Source organism: Stegastes partitus, unplaced genomic scaffold (genome assembly GCF_000690725.1).
Source record: "Stegastes partitus isolate 25-593 unplaced genomic scaffold, Stegastes_partitus-1.0.2 Scaffold885, whole genome shotgun sequence".
NCBI lineage: Eukaryota > Metazoa > Chordata > Actinopteri > Pomacentridae > Stegastes > Stegastes partitus.
This window is the reverse complement of record NW_007578616.1, coordinates 84619-107477: the sequence shown is the minus strand read 5'-3', so window position 1 is coordinate 107477 and position 22859 is coordinate 84619. Positions and strand designations below refer to the sequence as shown.

Genomic DNA, 22859 nt, shown 5'->3' with positions numbered 1-22859 from the left:
TGTAGCCGCGGCGTAAACTGGCTCATTTGCTCGGAAGAATGCAGAGTTTGAAAAAGACTCGCAATTTTCCTAACAAAATGTTTCCGCTAATGAGACTGTTCGCTCCAATTTGAGGTGTTTCTGATTCCGACTACAGGAGGGTTATTTGCAATTGAAGCTTAACTCACTTCTGAGCTTTGCAACGCAACACAATAGTGAGTTTGACAGCTAAAGCAAATTAGCCTTGGCAGCACACCTCTGATATCTTATTGGCAGGCTGCACTCCGTAATTGCTTGCTTAGGTTTGCCACAAGGACATTGCTGTGTGTGTGTGTGTGTGTGTGTGTGTTTTACTGTATGTGCACACATTCACACATTCAGGACGAGTTCTAATCCATCACTTAGATGTCAAATCTCTCCTCGCTCAGGGTCAGTCAAGTTGATTAGAGGTCCAGAGGTTTGTCTCCTACTGAGCTTTACTTTAAGGACTTTTCCAGCTCAAGGTTGATTCCAGCTCTGTGACATCGCGTCGAATCGCCGTCTATGTAGGGTGGAGGTTTTACACTTATGCATTTTTTATTTCGCTGGATTCCATCGCGAAGGCCGAAAGGAAAGAATTCATATATTTTCAGGGTAATTTATGTTCATTAGCTCATTAGTAGCCAAAGGCACGTTGACCCAAATAGAGCCGACGGACTTGAAAGCTGGAACTGAGCAATGGCTGCCCATGAGGACCAAAGGTTACACCAAAGTAGGTCACACTGTCATGATAGAGAGAAGAACGAGGTCAGATAACTGAGCGGGAGGTCAGACAATAAGGTGGGCCGCAGATGAGGAGACAGGACAGTGGTTGGCCTTCGGCCTATCATTTTATGCAGCAGCAGAGGACAAACTGACCTAGAAGCAGACAGTACAAGAGGCGAGGACGGGAGCCGAGCGTGTCTGGAAGCGCCGGAGACCGGAGGCGAGCGTCAGACAGCAGAGATGGAGAGCCGAGGCCCCCAGGCGCTGAGCTTCCTATCTCCTCTCGCAGCGGAAGAGCCGGGTGTTGCAAGAATTTCACTGTCGGTGGAAACGGATCCATCTCTCTTCATGTTCGGTTTCTGTTAAGCGAAAGTACTGTGCAGCTTGTGAGAGGAGAAAGTTGAAACATTTATACACGGGATTAGATTCCATCAAATGGAAGCAGGTTGCACAGAACTGGAAGTTGGAGTGAGTCGGTAAACGCAATGTTTGTGACTCTTGCAACTGGAAAAAGGTGTAAATTGTAGTTTTCTTTTCACATTGTTGTACGTTTGTAAGGAAATGTTGTAACTGGTGTGAGTTGGGAGGAGAACATCCATGTTTGTGCTTAATTGAACAAATAGAACAATAAGGGTTCAGTCGTAGGTTTGATTGCTTATGTAGCCCCATGACATTATATATATCAAACATAGTGATCACAATAAAGTCGTACCGTTTATTCATTCATAAGAACTGGGATAAAATCGCGCCAGCGTCGTCTGATTCCATTTCAGAGTCACACTCTTCATTCTGGATGCTGGAAATGGATCCATCTCTCTTCATGTCCGGTTTCTGTTAAGTGGAAGTACTGTGCGGCTTTGAGAGCAGAAATCTGAATCATTTATACGTGGAATTAGATTTTATCAGACTGCACAAAACTGGAAGTTGGAGCAAAAAAAACCAAAATGCAATATTCGTGACTCATGCGATTGTAAAAAGTTGGAATTTTTCTCCTTGTGATGCACAAATTATAGAGTTTTCAGTTTTGCAGAAATGCTGCTTGAATTTGAGCATGTTTGAGGTCATAATTTTCTCATTCCAGTGTATTAAATTGAATATTTTTCACAGTTGTTTGGTAGAAAACTAATAAATGCATTATTATGTGTTAGAAATTTGCTTTAAATACATTGCAAACTAAAGCTGCAGCTACTGATCAAGTAATTTTCAACTATTGAATCAAAATTGTGACAAAATTTGGAGTGTTTATTTTATTTTTTTGTTAAATAAAATGCATGTTTCTGCATTTTATAGAGCAAACATCTAGTGTGATGGAGGGTAACGCTGTCATATTTCAACGTTGGCCTTAGATGGGAGCAAAATGTCCGTGTTTGTACAAATACACTAAACAAAAAGGGGTTAATGTGCAGTGTTGATTGCTTATGTTGTCCCGTAATGAACAGGAATCACAAAACAATAATTTATTAATAAGAACTGGGCTAAAATCTTGTCACTGGTTTCTTTTTAAGATCTCTCCATTCTTGATTGGTATCAACCACATTCTGAGTGATGCAGAGAAAACTTGTCGTTGCTCGTAAATTGCAGAACGTTTTGCTTTCCAGGCTCAATATTTTCACTGTAAATTAATCCCAACCAGAGCTTAACGATTTGGGGGAAATGTAATTTTTCTGTCGGCTAATGCGATTGCAATTTGCAGAACAACTATTTAAAGTTCACTACAGGATTCACTGCGTGGTAGATTTAAAACGAGATGAAGCGACGCAAGATGTCATCAAAAGACCGTCGCACAAGGAGGCCGTTAATTTCTAAAACGACTGACGTGACATTTAAACCCCGTTTAAGAAAAGCTGCATAATTTACCTCCTGGTTTGCAGCGTCTGTGAGTCGCTGGTTGTTTTTAATTCAAACTCTAAATCACCTCCATCAAAGCCATTAAAATAATTAGATGTGACTCCAAACCTCCACCTTATTTATTATACATGGATGTGCCTCTATTTTCAATCTCCTATGTGCATCTCGAGCACACCAGCTCACCATCAACTCAAACACTGTAAAAGTACTCTGGGGCAAGTTGCATTGATTCAGCCTCACATAATGGAATCGAAAACCCATTTTAAAGAAGATTAATATTACAAAAAGTCCCATCCTGCAAGTTTTAAAAGGTTTGGTTCCCTTCGGTTTGTTGCTTATGAAACTTAGCACATCAGATTTTTTGTTATCGATACACAGTTTTAAGGTGGAACTGCTGAGTCATGGCTTGTTTTAGCCAAGATATGTCTTCGAGCACTTCAAAACAACACCATATGGACACGTTAGCGATGTTAACACCTGGATTTTAGCATTTTAAATTACACTTTTGCATATTACTTGGAGTAGGAAACTGAAATAATGTGATTCAAGACAAGCTATAAGATGAAAAATATGTTTTTAAGATTAGGGTTGTTCATTAAACACCACGTCTAAAGAGATTTTGTGTCATTAAAACTAACCGTAAAAGTCGAGGCAATATTTTCCCTCTGCAGTGAAAAACACAATTTTCTGTTCAGTGCTAGAAGAGACCCAGTTTTCATTATATCAAAGTACCACTCTGAATTAATACTGATCTTTTCATGTGGTTAAAATTATTCTCGCAGCATTCGAGGAGATTCCTTTTTTTTTTTTTTTTGCCGTTTTCCCTTTACATGAAACAACACAGCCGCTACATGTCGGAGTCCAAAGTGACCACTCCACTGGTATTTGTAGTCGCAGATTACATATTTGAACCACACACACACACGCCAGCATGCAGCACATATGAAACAAGAACATTATTTCTCCCCCCTCCTCCTCCTCCCCAGAAACCAAAAGAGGAAAAATGGTTTTTAAAAAATAGAGTGCTCCTTCCTTTCGGTAGCGGGCAGCCCGTCGCCGCCTCTTCAGAAGGGCTGTTAAAGGTATTTTAGATCAAAGTCAAAGGCGAATAAAGACCTCGGCTCCACACTTTACTTCAATTTCCCCCACCTTACGGGAGCATTGTGCCTCTGCTGTTGAAGTGAATAAGGGATGGCTCTTTGTGCCGCTTCACACAGCAACGCATTCCCTCTTTGACCTGCTCTATCTCCCCTTTTCTTCCTCCATCTCTTCCCTTTTTTTTTTTTTTCCGTCTCTCGCTGTCACTCCGCTGTTACCTCTCTCCCTCTGCCTCCTATTGGTTGTAGCTCTTTTCTGTTTTTCTTCCACCCGGCATGCTTCTAGATTTCGGGGGCACACTCGTTCACGTGGGGAGTTCCCTTCGGCCTCCGATTTCCCTCCTCCGTCGCCCTCCTCTCCCAAAACTCATCTCTTCGCGCTCTCATGAGCTGCGGCAGAGCCTTTTCATTAAGAAGCTCTGTGATTATTTTTAATGTGGGAGTCTGCATCAGGCGGCGTCCCTTCGCTCCTAATGAAGCTCTGTCCCGGACCTCAAAGACTGCAGTGAAATAAAAAGACTTCTTAGATGTCCGTGCCCCTGTAGTCACTGGTATATATCAATTATACCGCATAATGGTTGCCACTAACCAAGCATGGAATGAGGTGTTGGCGCTTTCAAATGTCCAAAAAAACAGTGTTTCCCAAAGGACTGGATGCCTTGTTTTGTCCAAAAGAGGATAAACGAAGCAGAAACAAGCTGGGTTGAGAGATTTTTCTTTAAGAAAAACATCAAAATAGTTGCTTATAAATGTTTCTTTACTTCTAGTGAAGCTCATTTATCATCAGTTAACTTGTCAATAATGTCCATCAGTGTTTCCCAAACCGCTAAATGCCAAATGTCTTGTTTTGTCCACGATCCAAAGAGTTAAACAAAGTAAATGTTCAATTTTAAGACGACAAAATCAGTTTTTTTTTTCCTTAAAAAGCTACTGAAATAGTTGGCATGAGTTTAATCGTTGCTTCACACCTAATGAAGCTCTGCCCTGGACCTGGAAGTCGCAGTGCAATTAGAAGAAACTTCTCCGACTTCTTACCTATCTGCAGAAAATGTTCTGCCATCTTTAGGTATATATCAGTTGAAATACACAATTGCTGCGACTAACTAAGGGTTCGATTAGTTGTTTGGCCTCTAAAATGTCCAAAAATGATGGAAACTGTCCATCAGAGTTTCCCCAAACCACAAGATGCCAACGTCTTGTTTTGTCCACAACCCAAAGAGGACAAACAAAGCAGAAGATGTTCCATTTTAAGAAGCTGAAATCCAATATATATATCACAATAGTTGGCGATGAGTTTAATAGTTCTTTCACTCTGAATCAACCAACCAATCGACCCGTATCAGTTTAGAAACCTTCATCCATCGTTTGTTATTCTGCCAATGACTTTCTCGAGTGTTTGCTTCGTTGTTTGGTCTCTTAAGTGTCCGAAACTTGTCAAAAACATCGATCAGTGTTTCTCGAAGCCAAAGATGGCAAATGTCTTGTTTTTTATCCACAACCCAAAGATGTTCTGTTGGAGATTTCGGACATTTTTTCTCGAGAAAACGATCAAAACAGTTGAAAGCTAATTGGTCCACAATGCATTACAGGCTTTATATAAAACTCTGTGAGTGCCTATAATCGTGCATGACAACTTATTACAAAGTCTTTAGAGTATTAAAAGTATTAATATTAGAAAGAGACATCAGCATTATAAAGAGGGATCTGAATGTTAAACTACACAGCACTTTATAACTACACACACCTTAAGCCAGTTATAAAGACACAAAGAAAGCTTCTCCAGCGTGACAGCTCGACGTGAGTCATCTCGGTGCGGCTCATGATGTTATACTGTGGAGAGAAACCCAACAAGTTCCACATCAGTGGGAGGAAAAAGAAAAACCTTCTGCAGAACCAGGCTCGGAGAGGCCGAGCATCTGGGTGGGGCGAAGGTTGACCTGCAGGGAGGGTAAACTACTGGAGAGAGATGAAATGAAGTTAATTGCATGCAGTGTTGGCTTATGGATACATGGAGAGGGATGTTGTAGGTGTTCTGGCTGCAGGCAAGGTTTAAAACAATTGAGATTATCAAGGCTTTTTAAAAATTAAAACGTTTAATGGCGCCATCGCATTTTAGGCATTGGCACAATAATGTCTTAGGAGCATGTTTATAAGACACTAAATTGGTTCGTTAAACTTCTTATAAACGCTTACGGTACAGTTCATAAAGCATTCATAGCACGAGTTTATCAGCAGGTAAATGACGCCACAACTTTTAGAATTTATGAGCAGTTTTTGCTGACTGCGTACGACAAAAGAAAGTGAAAAAGTCAAGATAAATGGCAAGAAAACGGGGTGGTGTTTCTCAACTTCTGTTCAACCTAGGTAGACGCACCGGTTTTGCCAACCTACGCCTGCTATATAAAAGTTCAAATCAACAGCAGCTCTCTTCAGAAACCAAAGTGGGCACATCTACCGGTGTTGGAAACGCAAGCAACAGCTGCTGAATAACATCAGATCTGTGATTCCCACCCAGCCTGAATCCCCACTCAGTCATTCCAAAAAAAAAGTTTGTGGTGTGGTCTCCACGACGGCCTTGAATGGCTGCCATGCGCGCTCCGAGTGCCAGGTGTGGGCTTTTGGCTCAACAAAAGCCCCTTTTTTTAAAATAGAATGCTGTGTGGTGGTCAAACCGCCTGTATCTGTTAGTGCCTGCTGTGAAGCTCGCCATTCATCAGTGACAGTTCGCGAGCCGCCTCTCACATGATGTATTATGATTGGCAGGAGATGGCGTCTGGAGCGGCCTCTTCAGCAGCCAAAGGCCAAAGGATGAACAAAAAAAAAAGCTCCGCGCATCCGCTGACGGGCGTCGCTCGGCTATTACCGCCCAGATTAAAGACGGAGAGCGAAATGAACGAGAAACGACGATTTTTAAATCCACATTAGAGACCCTAAAGCTGGTTAGTTCTCGGTTCATATTGTAGTTTATCACCCGCAGAAAGATTTTCAGCGCAGTCTTTAGTTTGTCAGATGTGTAATTTCGAGTTGAGAGTGGCTTCAAACAAGGATCCAGCACCTTTATGACGAAATCGCTTCACACAGGCGGCAATTTCACGCTCAAAATGCCCAGTTTACTTTGAAATGAACTTTAAAAAAAATGATCCGACGTAGGTTGGCTGATGCCAGGCAGTCTCTTGCCATTGGCCACTGCGTTTGATGTGATGATGCCATTTTCTGTTTTAATTAGAATGTCACCTTTTTTGAAGAAGAAAGACTTTGATAATCACCTTTCTTTTTCCGTCTTTATTTGCAGCCACCAGTAACTACACGTAAATCCTCAAAATCGTGTTCTCGTATCACTTAACTGCTAATAAATCTCTGAAATTAAAAATACTTGATTGCATCTATGCAACCTACATAGAAAGTCTGACCCTTTCTTCTTATATTAAACATTAAAACCTTCAAATAGGATCTTATAAAGTGAAGATTTTCTTGTGTGTCACCTTTTGAATCTCCAGTTTTAATGGCATGTCGTCTTTAAACCATATCAACAAAATGACGCCATTTATTTGTCAGATTTTCAACTTTCCGACTGTCTTTGAACGCATCATGCACGGCATGCAGTTCCGACTGGGAAAAAAGTAATTTATTATGTTTAAAAATTGTTATATTTAATTAAATTTACTGCATTCTACCTGTCTGATTCCAAAAAAAATTACCATCTTTCCTTCTCAACCTCGATTCAATCGGCTGTGACTAACAGACATTTAGACTGAGAGGAAAATAAAATGTACTTGAGCAATCAAATTAATGCAGCAGAACAGTATTGAAGCAGTTGATGGCAGATGCATTCAGCATGGTGAAACATCTTTGTTTGAACATGTAGTCTGTAGAGGATGTAAAACTGTAAATGGTAAATTATTTATTGTCATTTTCCCCAAAATTAGTAACGCATGTGGACACCTGGAAGAATGTTTCACATGTTGAGTCCATTTTTTCCCGTTGTTGTGGAACAAATAATCAAAGAAATGCAACTTTTTCTTTCTTTTTTTAAATGAATTTTGGCATTTTATCTGCCCACAGTGAGTAAAAATGTTACAGGAGCAAAGAAACGGGCAGAAGTTAAGATGCTTAAACAATAAATTCATTCAGTTTGTAAGTTTGATGATTAATAGTCCATCATTTTATCACAAATATGAGGATTTTCTGATTTTTTTTTCCTGTGTTTTATATTGTTGCGAACTAAACATTTTTAAGAAGCGGCTTGTTTTGTCTGCAGTCGTCACCATCTGCTGGGAAACTGTGATGAGCACGTTTAGTTTTTTTAATTCTCCCAAACGTGCTGTTGAAGGCCTTCTTCTTCTTCTTCTTCTTCTGTCTTTTTATACGACTACGTGGGTGAGAGAAGTGATCATGAAAACGAGCCTCCCCCTGTTCCTGAAGTGGGGTTAGATTAGAGTTCAAATAAAAGAAAAAACTGTGATAATTAACCATTTCCAGTCTTTTTTAAATGTGAGATCTGGCTGTTTTTCAGTCGCTTGCATCATGATTGGTTGTCTCTCTTTCCAGTTTTTAACTCTTTACACCCTAAACAGTTAAAAGAGGTGAAAGAGCGACGGAAAATGTTAATAATCGAGAGTCGAGTCGCGGCGCTGCTAAATGTGCCGTTTGCTCCTAACCTCAGATCTCCTCAGCCCGGATGCGCTGCGCCTCATAAAAGGCAGAGCCGCCAAAAATTGGACAATAAACTTTGACCTTTCTCCCTCTTTGATGTCAACCTCCTCCTCGTCTTCCACCTTCTGCGTCTTTCTCTCTCATCTCCAGACTTGGCCTCCTGCGAGGAGCTCGTGGCTGTAGATGGATATGTGCCCTGCTGCTGCTGCTGCTGCTGCTGCTGCTGCTTCGTATACCTCCCTGCTCGCATGGCTTCACTAACCCCCACCCAACGTTTCCTGCCTGCCTGCCTGCCTGCCTGCCTGCCTGGCACAGCACCAGCCCACATCTGCAATGCTAATCTATAATTCTGTTTAATTAATGACCATTACAGCAGCAGCAGCAGCCCTCTCATGCTGCCATGTGTGGGGAGTTACAGTGTGTTCGTACGCCGCTGCCATTAGCTTTTTATAGGAATTGTTCGAGGGTTAAAAGATGTTCTCTAAACCCGCGCGCTGCCGTCTGAGGGCTCGGGGTTTTGACAGGCTTACCTGCAGGTGTACCAGAGCTATTTTTTTTTCCCCCCCAACCTTTTGTATTTGAATTGCAATCAAAGCCCAGAGTTTTCTTCATGAGGGCTGCTACTTGAGGCGGCCTCCGAGTTGTCACACAGCCTGTCAGAGCAGCAGCTCCCAGAGGCCACCCATGAAATGTACATCGCCGTTCCTGTTAAAGGACTAAAAGCCTGGTAGATTTGTCGAGAGAGCGCGATGCCTTTCATGCCCCACTGATGTGTAACTGAGTGACCTCATGTGAAACCCTCCTTGCTCCCATTTTGTTTTTCTTTCTCCCCAACTCGCTTCATCCAACCAACCGTTTCATTTCCCACATTTTTCTTCTGCAGCTGTTTTATTTTTCCCCCCAAAAAAAGACCTCCTCAGAATCTGCTGATTCATTTCGTACAATAACTTTGTGTGTTTATTGAAGCACAGTTTTACCTTCGCAGTATGAATATTTTGGGCCTTTTGAAGTTGGTTGGAATTTGCATTAGTTTATCCCTCGTAGCTTTAAATGTTCAGGACGTAGACGCGTGAAATTTCTAGGAATTAAAAACACATTCTGTTAAAAACTGCAACCAAATCAGTTTTACATCCACTTTATGTGTCACGATCGAAAGCTTGTTTTTGTTCATTTCTTTCAAAACCAGCTTTAAGCATCCAGATGTGTTATAGTTTTAGTAGAAAAACTGCTAAAATCATTGAAACAAGCAGCAGTATCCTGGAGAAAAGTGGAAAAAGTGCATTTTGGGGAAAACTTCAAGAGTCAAAACAAGTTAGAGCATCACTTTTACCTACATTTTACACCACGTTTACCTTCTAGCCATGATTCCTTCTGTGTCGAAAGTAGTTTTCTGATATAAAATGTGAGATTGTAATTGCTCAAATAATTTAAACCGTGATAATTCCTGCATTTTCTTGCCTCGTAGAAAAGACAAGCATCGGATACCAACGTTACACATCATTGGCAGGAACTGAACGCTATCAGGGGGAACTTTGAAAGACTCGCAGATGAGCTCAGACTGCTTTGATCAATGTGATTATATAAAAGTAATAATAAGACACGTGAACAGTGAAGTTGCTGCTTTGTTTCACCACCAAAACCAACATTCATGAGTCTTAAAAAAAGTGCCTGTTTTAGAAAATTATTTGACACAATCTTCTGGAAAAAAACTTTAAATTTCTACCAACATACACCTCAAAGCTTTTAACTTGGGAAACATTCAGAGCGTGAAGGTCACGTGGGTACGTTAAACATACTGAAGCTGGTTTCTGGTTGGATTTTTCATCAAATGACGACCTTTTTCTTCTTCTCCTCCAGCGGCCACAACCAGAGGATGGAGTTCCTGGGCGACTCGATCATGCAGCTCGTGGCCACCGAGTACCTCTTCATCCACTTCCCCGATCACCACGAGGGACATTTAACAGTAAGATCCAGTCACTTATGGCACACAGAACTCCTGGCGGAACACTTTTCGTATCGACGCCCGTGTTTGGTCTTTTTTTATTTTGTGTTCTCAAACTGCCGGCCTTCACTTCTTCTTCTTTCTTTTTTTTCTCACCTGAAAAGAAGTTGCAGCTGTGCTTTTGTGTGCACACGTGTGTGTGTTTGTCTTTTCCTTCCTATCACTCTGCGAATCTCCAGGTGCCCGCCAGGTTTTCACCCTGTTTCCCTCTTTCGCTTGTTTCCTACAAAATAACTCTCTTCCACTCCTCGCCCCACACTGTGCCTGTATGTTTACTGTACTCCTTGTGATGGGTATTGTCATGAGACAAAATTGTTCACTGGTTTTCAATAACACATCTTTGTTGGCACTTTTTTTTTTTTTCTTCTTCTTCTTTCTGCCGGAGCTGTCAAACGTCTGAAAAATAAAGTTGCGCGCGCGAGAGCTGGTGTGCTAAACCCGCGCGCCTTGCAACACAGGTACAAAGCAAATGATCACGCTTTGAACGCGCGAGTCCATTTTCTGACAGCGTCAAACGGCATTACAACTCCCTCTTTTCATTCGAGCGTCAGCGCTGCTCTTCAGAAGACTGACTGCTCGAAGGCTTGGAGGGATTGAACCGGACTCAAACCGAACCTCTGCAGTCAGATATTTATTTATAGGTATTTCTTATGAGATGGAGGCCGTGACGTCACCTGTGTAAAAGCTTCCAGCGAGCCTTTTCCTTCGGAGAGTGAAAGCTCCGACAAATGCCCAGGAGTCGAGATGGGGCCCACATCTGAAATGGATTTCAAATCGGAGGCGGCGGGGGGAGGAAATTAAAAAAAAAAAGTGCTCATTCAACTGGTGTTGGAGTGTGTTTGTGTGGCTCCGATTGTGATTGCGTGTGTGCAGCTAAGGAGGGCATATCACAGCAAGACGGATTCAGACAGTCATATTGCATTCCATTTGCTCCTTTTCCACATCTCGCAGCTATATTTAACATGTTTGTGTTTTTCCTTTTAGAGACTTAAATGCACCTCAACCAGTGTAACATGTTGTCATCCGCTCGGCTCCAATGCAATATTGAACAGGAGCGACGTGCAATCTGCCTGAAACATTTACTCCGCGTAACCGTCCCTGTCTTAGATGAATTATTCCGTTCTTTTTTTATTTATTTGTCTTGCTCCTGTACATTTCCGTGCACAGGTGAAATGTGTTTTTTTTTCTTCCCCCCCTGCAGCTTCTCCGCAGTTCGCTGGTGAACAACCGCACGCAGGCCAAAGTGGCGGAGGAGCTGGGGATGCAGGAGTTCGCCATCACCAACGACAAAACCAAACGGCCGGTCGCGCTGCGGACCAAGACGCTGGCCGACCTGCTGGAGTGTACGTTGTGCAGCTCTTTGGTTCATTTCCCGAAGTATAAAGTAGAAAGACAATCTTTATAGACCTTTCATGGACCCCCATTCAACCTTTTTTTTTTTTTCCTTCTCCTCGTGCGTCTCGGCAGAATGTGCAGTTTAAGACGGCAGCATAAAGTGCCATTATTGATTTCTTTGTTCCCTTTGTGTTAGATGTCAAAGGCAGTCACTTTTCTGCTGAAGAGACTGCAAAAGATGCTCCCTATGTGCTTAGTATGACTAGAGTAGTCATTGATGTTTTTTTTTTTTTGTAATCCCACCAGCTACAGCTGCCACAATCTCCCACAGTTAATAAGCTATTAATAACCTCTTGGTTTTCTCCCGGCTTAATAGAATTTCTCAGAAGAAGAGTGTGATTAGTAAAGAAAAAAAAAAAAGAACACAAGTGTTTTTCACATTTGGCAGCTGAAGACACAATAATCACTTTTTTTTTTCTTTCCTCATTCTGGTTGAGATAGAACGACTTTTCAGGATGTTATAAATGAGGGTTGGTTGTATTTGGTTTGCTTGTTGGTGGCAAATCTCATAAACGCAGCATCAAAAAATTCAAATTAATGAAAGTGCAGCCACTTTATGTTCTTCAATGGTTTCATCCTTGACTACACGATGGAGATATGTTTGTTTAAAATGATTAAAGTAAAACCAAGATTAGTTAGAGGTGGCAGCAATCAGTAGACGGCACCCACTGCTTAGATGTTTTAGTTTGTGTTCATTATAATATCTGCCAGCAGAATATTCTAAACATTAGACCACCTGTTCATTAACATTTTTGGCTCAAAACATGTGCAGCAGCAGTGGAAATGTGAACTTATGTTAAGCTGTTTAACGCGCTCTTCTTGTCACATTTTTACTCACTGTGGGCTCGTTTTGTCTCTGCAACATAAAGTCCTGAACCTCTATGGAAACAGAACAACCAAAACTACAAGCAGAGAACTCAAATATGTCTGTTTTTGTACTAAAAGTATTTAAAATGACATTAATCGTGAAAATGAGGAAGCAAAATTTGAATTTCTTTGATTATTTATTTTAAAAAAGCATCCACAGGTGTTACTAATATTGGAAAAAAGAGACGCCTTTAAATATTATAGATGTTTTCCTATATATATATATATATATATATCTTATATCCTCTACAAACTAGGCACATTTCTCTCTGCTCTGCACATCAGTGGTAGAAAGATGTTTCACCGTGCTGAATGTATCTTCCAGCAACATGCCTGTGAACCATTTTTGAGCCGTTTAACTGCACAAACATCATTTAGTCTCTAATTTGCTTCCATACTGCCTCATATCTACTCTGCATAAACACAACCTGCAGTTCAACTAAGATATTCACTTAATTGTTGCTACGTTACCGCTCACGGCCTCTAAGTTGTGCCGACAAACTCAGAATTTTTTAGTTTGTACAGGTTCTTGTGGGAACGGTTTAGTTGTGTTTCATTTTTGAACGAAGCATCTAGAACGAAACTGAAAATTGAAATTATACCTTCGATTTGGTTGTTTTTCCAAACAGAGCCAGACGCCGTCACATTAGTTGTTTCCACAGCTCCTGCCTCCTGATAATTGGTTTGTTTTTTTGTGTTTTTTCGCTTTTCAATCTTGCTGAAACAAGATTGTGTCCTGTTAAACATATTTGGCAGAGTTTGCAGGTGACTTTTAAACATAAATTTCATAGCAAGAAAAGCGTTAACGCCACTGATACCAGAACAAGAGCAGATAAATGAGCCAGGTGTGTATTTTTTTAACTTTTTACTTACTGTCCCATCCCAAAGAATTACTATAGAAGAATGATTTAATATATTTAAGGTCCTTTAAAACCTTCTTTTCACCTTTTTTAATGTCAATACAAACCTCTAAATACGACAGTTTAGAAAAGCTCCCACAACATATCGGCGAGTGGTCATTTTCCCCCACCAGCATATGGCTTTAACGAACCGTAATAACTCACTTAATTTTTTAAAATATCGATATTGGATTTGACCTGAAAAAGTCTGCTATTGATCGAGCCATAATGGACTCTTCTTGTTCGGATTTAGAGTTTTATTTCACCGTCAGACGTGGATGTGCTCCAATCTTTAACCGCCTCAATATAAAATAGATATAGCGATGTACAAGTGGAGCTTTTGTTAAAGTTTATATTTTGATGCACAATAATCTGGAGATTATTTGCTCTTTAAAAAAAAAACAAAACATCAAGTTAATCAGTTTTAATCACCTTAAATGTCTTTTTTTCGATTAAATCTACAACTGAAATATGAAGAAAAGCAACCAGAAAGTATTAATATTGAATTTCGACTTATTTTGCAAACAAAAACGTACCGATTAATCACCAAAATAGGTTGCAATTAATGTAATAGTCTATTTTTATTTTTATTTTACTCAATATCTAATGCAAAACCAATAATAACGGCCCATCATTTCAAATATACCAAACAACAGCGGTGTAGTGTTCTCTCATTGGCTCATGCTTTAATTAAACCGCACGCATGAGGTGGAGCACGAGAGAATCTGACAAAATAGGACAATTAAAGATTCGGTTTAATAATTGAATTTAAAAAAAGAAAAAAAAAAGAAAACTGGCTGCGTTTCTCAAAGGTTCTTTCAAGTCATTTTGAAATTAAGGCTGGTTAGTGTGGCTTTATAACCTCATTAGACTAGAAAATCACTCTAATATGACAGAAAAACAGTAGAAACATGAATTAAAACCTTAAATAATCGCACTGGGCTGATGAGTCGTGAGCTGGGTGTGAATTAAGAGGTGATTGGTTGTGTTTTTGATAATATTAGACGAGTTTTTCATGCTGTCTGCCTGCATTTAGTACATTTCTATCCATGCTCGTGCCTGTAAACATCTAAAAATGTGTATTTTTTACCCGCACAAGCAACTTCTAAAGTCCATCTTAGGCCAACAGGGGGAGCAACTCGAGACAGGGACTGTGGTGGTGGCAACGAAACAACAAATAAACTCTTCCAGATTGGTGGAATAAGAACACAAAACAAAGACAGATAAGAAGCACTAATGCGTTCCAGGTCAGCGTTCAGTCGGCAGAACTTAATGCATGAGCGGCAAAACAACGCGGAGCTTCATATCATTTGCCTTTCAAATGATCTCCGAGAGTTTCGGGGGCCGGAGCGGGGTTGACGACACGAGGGGACGGCGGAGGGCCGGCGCTGGAAATGAGTGCAGCTCCTCCGTATATGAGCCGCGGTGCCCTGCAGCTACAGCAGAACCTCGCTGGCCCCCTGAAATATTACCTATTATTCCCTCCACTCGTGTCCCGCCGCCTTAGTCACAGCCGATGCAAGCGAATGGAAGAGGAAGAAACAAAGATGACGGGATGAAGATGACACCCGTCACCTCCTGCTTACATTTCAAATCTTTATTTTTTTTCTTTCCCCCCCTTTCGGTTCACTATATTCAGCTTGACATACACTTTTATCTTATATATGACATAGATGTTTCCGTGAACTCTGTGTGGCCCTCGCTATACCAATTTCCCCCTTTGATGGGGGGAAGGAAAAAAAAAAGGCAGGCGGCTGCATCTTTTCCAGTTGTTTACATTAACACCGCCGCGGCCTTCCACAGCTGAGGTCCGTCTCCTGGTCTTTGTTAGTGTTGCTTCAAAAGCAGAAAAACAGCCAACTTATATAAACAGACTCTTTTCATGTGTCGCATTATGTTTTTCTAAGTGTTTATGTTCTCCTTCTTCTTTTCTTCTCTCTCCTTCCTCTTTCTTTTGGCAGCTTTTATCGCCGCTCTCTACATCGACAAGGATCTGGAGTTTGTGCACACCTTCATGAACGTCTGCTTTTTCCCGCGGCTGAAGGTGAGCCCCTATTGATAGCCGTTCGCCGCTCTCACCTGATCAATGAGCTGCTGAGCTGTTAGTGGAGGGGGGGGGCCCTAAGAGAGAAAGAACCAAGGATTTGACGGGGAGGGGAGCTAATGGCTGGGCCCTAATGGCGCCGGGCGTCGATGCAAGGCCTGAAGTGGTGCTCGGCTCTTGAATGCCTCTCACAATGGCAGCTCGGGCCACTATTTTAGTCATCTTTAATGGGAATCGCAACAGTGTCGGGATGCATGCATTGGGCTGTTAATGCTGGTCATCAGTGTTTTTCCATTGATCCGAGGAGTGCTGTTGATGGCGGCCGCCTCTGGAGCTGAAGGAGGCTTCACCGGTCAGACGTGAATGAGAAACGACAGGCACTTTATCCCTGCAACCAAATCCAAATTTAGATCCTTTAAGACTAGTTTCCTGCTAATACGGCCGCCGCGGTGAAAGATGCAAACTATCAAACACACTCTCGTACCTAAATGGGCATGCACACACACACACACACTGGTGCTGGTGTACAAGTACCCACACAGCGCGGACCTCTCCTTGTGAAGCTGCTGCAGTGGTCTGATATGCCATGCTAATTGCTGTCTTGGTGTGCCTCTCCAGGGAGAATTCCCAGCTCTAGAGGAGCTGAGCTTTGCGTCATGGTCGCTGCAAGAGAGCACCTCATTTCCACATCCAAGAGAAAAGTTGTGAAACAGCCAGCACGTCTCCTTACATAGCCTTCTGGAAACCACAGTGTTGCACACTGTGCTGCTTCATCCAATTTGGATGGAAATAGAGAAGCAAAACCAGGGACATAAACGCGCTTTTTCCTTATGTTCGCTCCTTTTTTTTTTTCTCTTCTCTCTCTTTTGCTGCAATGTGTGATAATGCACATACAGGGAGTTTGCATGAGTGCGAATGCATCGAAATGGCTCGTACTGGAGGTTGGGGCTATAAGCTACGCTCTTTTTCAAAACAGCCAAATTTCTCTGCTTTAGGCTAAAGGAGTGTGGATGCCCCCCAGAGAGAGCAAGAGTGGGGAAGAGAAAGAGGGGAAGTAAAGCGCGGAGGCAAGAACAGTAGAGATGGAGGGTTGGGGGGCAGCAAAGCGGCAGAGAGTAGGGTAGCGCGAGCAACAGAAGCAGAAGCACTCTTTGTAGAAAATTAATAGGAGCAGACAGTTCTGGATTCAAAGTCTGCCTTTTTATGACAAGGCTGCTTCCCTGTTAATGGAAGGGCTTTTAGAAGTCCCCCTTGGATAAGAGAAATGTATCAGGACTGCACACCTGGGAGACTCCCAGACGCTCTTTATTTCTGGCCGGGGATTGGCTTTTGTCTTAAGTAGCCTGTGATTTGTACTCACCGAGAAGACACAGATGGAGAGCCAGTCAGAGAGGGAGAGAGCAAATAAGTCAGTCCAAAAGGAGTGAAGGCGAAGGAGAGGAGAGGAGGAGGAGGGGGGGTAAAAGCATGGAGATGGCAAGAATGAAATAAAAGCATGAGCGACCGACTGAGAGAGCCGCGGCTGATTTCTATTCCTTGTGTTTCTGATTCTTTGAGAGACGAAGTTGGCGGGGGAGGCAGGAGTTGTGATTACATGTGGGCCGTGTTTTTGTGTTGCAGGAGTTCATCCTGAACCAGGACTGGAACGACCCCAAGTCTCAGCTGCAGCAGTGCTGTTTGACCCTGAGGACGGAGGGCAAGGAGCCCGACATCCCGCTGTACAAGTAAGAGCCCAGAAAACACGGCGAGGCACCAGGAAGTGAAACAATCCCTTTATCGGCCCAGTGTTGCTGTTTATTTTGTTCAGCATGATCTGGACGGTGATTTTATCTCATCATATTAATTTACACTATGTTTCGATAAGACAATAGAACTTTATTCATCCAGAAGGTGCCAGATGTTGCTCAGAAAACAAAATCACACACATAGCATCAGAGTAAATGCAGCTCCTAACAAAAAAACTGTAAGGAAAAAGTACGGTACGTCACTGAAAATACAAATAAGTAAACTAAAATAGAAAAGTAAGAAGTTATACTGGCAGTGATTTTGACGTATGTTGCACATAAACATGAAATATCAAACATGATAAATAAACGTTTCCATTTATATTAATGTAAATTGTTTAGAAAATTAGTTGAGAAACTAAAACGGTAAATTACAAACCTGTCAGATGTACACTTATTTTCTTTTCTCAAAGTGTGGAAAAAGAATATTCACAATTTGCACGATACAGAAACTCATTTACACTTTTTAAGCTCTTAGCTAAATAGTAAGAAGTTTTATTGACATGTGAGGTGCATTAATTGACTCACAACGTATGCATGGGGTAATTTAAGAAAACTTTCTGTGTTATGTTAGCAGCCTTATTCCACTCATCCATCACTCTTCTGGTGCCTTTTCTTTATTTGTGATGCAAAGCGGCAGCACAAAGCCGGCCCGGTGAGCTCGTGGACACCTTGTGCCCACAGCGCATAAAAGCTTATTTAACTACATTTCCATAACCAGAGCCCATTAGATGAGTTTGACCTCTGCCTCGCTCTGCAACGTCGCCCCAAAACGGACGTTTCGAATGCAGCTTCGCTTGCTGGAAACAAATGCTAGATTAATTGCAACCTGCTGTGTCCACGGTAAACTGCTGGGTGGAGTTCAAAGCTTCGTCATTTGATATTTGGAATGTCTGATTGTGTGATCACGACAAGCGTAGTCCCAGCAATTCTTAAGTGATCGGTAACAGCAGGAAACTAATACTCATTATTTGTTTACATCCGTTTTCATACAGGCATGTGCCATAAAATCAGCTTTTTCACATTCCAGGCCAGTCTAAGAACAGTTTCCTGGTTTATCTCAGCTTCATTTAACAGTAACGTGCTGGTCGGAGGTCATTAAGTCTCATAGAAGACTTTGTCATGGTGCCCCTTTACTAGATTACCATAATTCCCGGACGATAAGCTGCTACTTTTTTCATACGCTTAAACAATGATGCAGCTAATTTATGGATTTTTACGAATTTGCCTCGAGACCAAAGTGACATTGAGAGCGACAACGGAAGAGAGACTGAGGAAGTGTGTGACGAAGCAATTCTGAGGCTGTTCAAAATTACAGTAACTCCTACAATGCTCTCTGCTTGCCGACGTGAAAGTTAGCATTTCCTCCGGCTGCCACAAGTGGCTGCCACAAGTGGCTCCACCTGGTGGCGCAAACAGGTACTGTAGCTAATCTACAGTATCTAGGAAAATGGTGAAAACTGTACTTGATTAAGACATCATAAGTGGTCAGGGTGAGCTGACTAGTGTATGAGAAGTGCAACTGTAGGGATGGAATATTGGTGGGGCGACTGTGCTTTAGATGATAGAGCAGGTTTTCTACTCATCACAAGGTTGGCAGCTTGATCCTGTTCCTTGTGTCCTTGGGCAAAACGCCGAACCCGCAATCGCTCTAAATGCGTCGTAAAGCCGCTTGTTTCTCACTAAACCTAAAAGCGTGCATCGTTCACCTCTGAAGTTCCGCCACGTAAAACAACAGCTCCACACCTCTGATCGTATTAATGCCAGAATATAAAACTATATTATAGCCGTAAATCAGCTGTGTTCATTAATGCCGTCGTTCACCCGGCGGTTGTTTTGACAGCGCCGTCAGCACAACTCAAGCATCTCCTCATTGACTTTTAGCTCAACTTTCGATAAAGTCTTCAACCTTGGTGTCTATTTTAGCAATTTCAACCCCTAATTAACTACTTTGAACTCTATTCCAACCGTTTATCCACTAATTTTAGCTGTTGAGCCATTTTTTTTTTACTAGATAACATTTTATTCATTAGCTGCCTACTTGTCCATTGATTGTGGCTCAACTTTATTGCTAGAAAGTTTCTCATTCATTCATTTGTCGCTGCCACCTCAACACATAGACGTGATATTTGCACTTAAAGCTGGAAAGATCGCCGCCTCAGCATAACCTAAACATTTATTTACCCCGATGGATGCGTCGTTCTCGTCAGCGTGACCCAAATCCTGCAGGTTCACGCGGGTCAGGCGTCACGTGTTCCCGCCGCGCACGATGCATTCGCAGGACTTTTAAAAAAAAAAAAACATTTCCTCTCTCTCTCCCTCTCGTTGCCGTTCGGCCCTGAGCATTGTGAATAGCTGTGTAAAGGTCTCTGTTGTTGTGATAAATAAACATACCCAAAGAGACCTCTTATTTGACAAAAAGTCAAGGAGCAAGTGTCATTTGATAGAACGCTTTTGAGAGCTGCCATGATGCAGTGTGTTTGTCGCCATGGAAACTGACAGTGTGTTCTCTGAGGAGGAAAATATAAAAAAAATAAAAAATAAAATAAAATGTGGCGGGGGGGGGTCGGCTGGAGGTGCAAGGGCGGTTGGAGACGGAGCAGCTCCGTGCACAATGAACTCCAGCATTTAATCCGCTCTTCCTCGCGTCTATTTGAATGTCTTTTCAGCTCCTCTTCTCTGTTTATTATTCCGTCTATCCGGCCGGCGCATGTTTTTTTCTTTTTTTTTTCTTTTGACACCGCACAGCTCCCGCAATCAACCTGCACCGAGAACGTGCACGAGAAACAAATAAAGCACGCCGGGTGACCTGCATTTCAACAGCCGAAAGAGTAAAGCTAGCCTTTTTTTTTAGTAGTCGACTTTTCCCGTTTTTTTTGTCGCCGCATGATCGTTGTTTACGAAGAACGGTGTGAGTCAGACAGAAAGAGGCTAAGTGACCGACAGAGGCCGGAAAAAGGGCAGTAGAAGAAGAAGAGCGAGCGAGCGAGGGAAAGGAGTTAATGTACCGAGGCCCCCTGCTAAAGGTTCCCCTGTGAACGTGTCGGCCTGATGACGGATCCACACCTCCGACCCCTGTGCACCGCCACTTTACTGTACATCTCATCTGGGCCAGGACTCGCCAGGGAGCAGACACATTTCACATTGTGCCGCCCGAGTCAGTAAGTCGGAGCTTTTAAGCGCCGGAGCTGCTACGGATCCTCCAGCTTCCCACCAGCCCCGCCGATTCCCATTGTGTTGTTTTAGCATAAATTCACGGTGACGCCCAACTCCTCAAACAAAACGAGAGTCTTCCTCCCCACGTGCGACGCGCTCCTTCGTTTTGTAACCGACTTGGAGGAAAAAAAAAACTGCTTCTGAATTATTGATGACGTGTCATAAGTGACCACATTGCATTAAAAATGGATCGCTCTCCTGAAATAAGTAAATTGTCCGTGAATAATTTAAGTGACTCGCTGCTTGGGTCTGAGGATGTTTATGCTAATGTTAACATTTCAAACAACTGTCTTGTACATACGTCCCTGCAGGAATGAGTTGACAGCTTGCTTCTTCTTCTTCCTCTTTCTCTTTTCCCCTCCTCCTCCCTCTTTAAACGAGGTACATCTGTAAATTAGCCGAGCGATAGTCTCTCGTCGTCCCCTCTCGGATTCCTCCCCTCTTCAGCTCCCTCCATTGTTTACCCTTCTAGCGCGCCGCCAAACACTTGTGGGTCGCTCAAAGACTATTGTCATTCTTTTATTTCGCCGGCTCTTCTCTCTCTCTCTCCCCTCCGACGTGTCATTTATTTATTTCTTTTCGCGACCAAACGCTCGGGCGTCTTGAAGATGAGCGCGGGGAGTTTGGGAGGCTTTAAAAAGTTGTTTATATATCCCTCAGATGGCAGAAGCGCGGCGGCGAATCAAAGCGACGTTGCTCCCCTCTCAACCCGCCGCTTGAGATGAATTACATTTGTTCCAATTGAAAACTTTTTTATTTTACCCCTCTGAAGGGCAGCGTCCCCGAGTGTCCTTGTGCCTCCCTCTCGGGTATTATTACTGCTATTAATTCTCAATTCCAACCCTTTTTCTTTTTTTTTCCTGAATTTGCAGGACCCTGCAGACAGTCGGACCCTCGCACGCCCGAACTTACACCGTCGCCGTGTATTTCAAAGGCGAGCGAATCGGCTGTGGCAAAGGCCCAAGGTGAGTGAGACACTACGATATAATAAGACCCCAACAAGACAAGGCGCTCTCCTTCCCAATGCACCGCTAATGGGCTCGGGAATAATGGCTGCACTTTATTGATGGTGTTTATTATGGCAATTAAGCTCTTGTTGGCCTATTCTATCGGGAGAGACATTATGCAGAATGAAAATGAATCGATTCATTATTGATTTGACGTAAATTGTGTTATGGAAATATCACTCGTGTGTGTGTGTGTGTGTGTGGTGGAGAAGACGAGGCGACGACCAAACCTGTGTGTGGCTTTTTTTTTTTTAAAAAAGAAATCTCCATGCGAAGGGGCCTTTTCAGGGTTGGAGGGGTTGGCGATAAAGCCGCCGCTGAGCCTGCGAAAAAATGAAACCTAAATCCATCAAACATCTTCCCCCCTCCACATGTGGAAACCCCCCCACCGTCACTTGAAAGCGCTCTCTCTTGCTCTAAGCTGGCGATAAGTTTGTCCCTTTTCCGCGGGATCTTTGACAGCTTACTGTTTTTGTATTTACATGACTTAAGCTCCCAGCCGCCACCTCCGCTGCCGGGCTATGATCACACATAATATATACGGGAGAAGGACGGCGAATCGCGGGCGTAAACAGTGCCCGGCGCCGAGCCGCCAATAGGCTTACCTTTTTCAAACGTGTGCACCGTGTTACCTGGGATTGTTCGGGGGAAAAGGGGCTCTTTGAAAACAAATATAATGCACTTTTGATAATCCTCTCAATATTGGGCCTGTTTTTTGAATATGCTAAACACCTTTTTTTTCTCCTTCTTTCCTCTGCCTGTCTGTCTGTCTTTCTTTTATAAAAAACATTCTAATCTAGCATCCAACAGGCGGAAATGGGAGCCGCGATGGACGCGCTGGACAAATGTGAGTCGCACCGCAACACAAACCCCTCCCCGACCGCACACTTTAAGCCCGTCACACGCTTCGCCTTGGTGCTGAATATTAGCTTTGGCCGTACAGAATGCAAGATGGCTGGCAGGGAGCCGTGGCCCGACCATCCGGTTGGCTGCGACATATAGGACATTAGGCCGTTTGAAGTGCTCGCCCAGTGCACAGGCGGGAGGCCGAGCCAGAGATGGAGAACCAATAAAAAAAGGAGGACGGCGCCGGAGCGTCCTCGAGCGCGTCGATCGTCCTGGAAGTTTGTGTTGTTTTCCTGACGGGGGCTTCGCACTCTGATCGACTCTCTTCAGATTTGAAGGAGCGCGGTGCTGACGCGTCCTCATCCTCCTCCCCCAATGCGCCGCTTCGCTTCTTGGCTGTTTTTCCATCTTGTCATTGTCTTTTCATCAACCTCCACTTAAGGAGGATAGTGTTGTTGTTGTTGTTCTGTTTTTTTTT

At 42.8% G+C, this 22859-nt stretch overlaps 1 protein-coding gene across 1 annotated transcript in view; it reads left to right on the top strand.

The window, feature by feature from the left end:
- The window catches only part of drosha (drosha ribonuclease III), a 119231-nt gene that overhangs the window by 83664 nt on the left and 12708 nt on the right, over positions 1-22859 (top strand). The window contains exons 26-31 of the mRNA XM_008293411.1: positions 10179-10284; positions 11525-11666; positions 15446-15528; positions 17149-17252; positions 21401-21493; positions 22336-22382. Coding sequence (XP_008291633.1) covers positions 10179-10284; positions 11525-11666; positions 15446-15528; positions 17149-17252; positions 21401-21493; positions 22336-22382 — 575 coding nt within the window. The remainder of the gene's footprint in view (positions 1-10178; positions 10285-11524; positions 11667-15445; positions 15529-17148; positions 17253-21400; positions 21494-22335; positions 22383-22859) is intronic.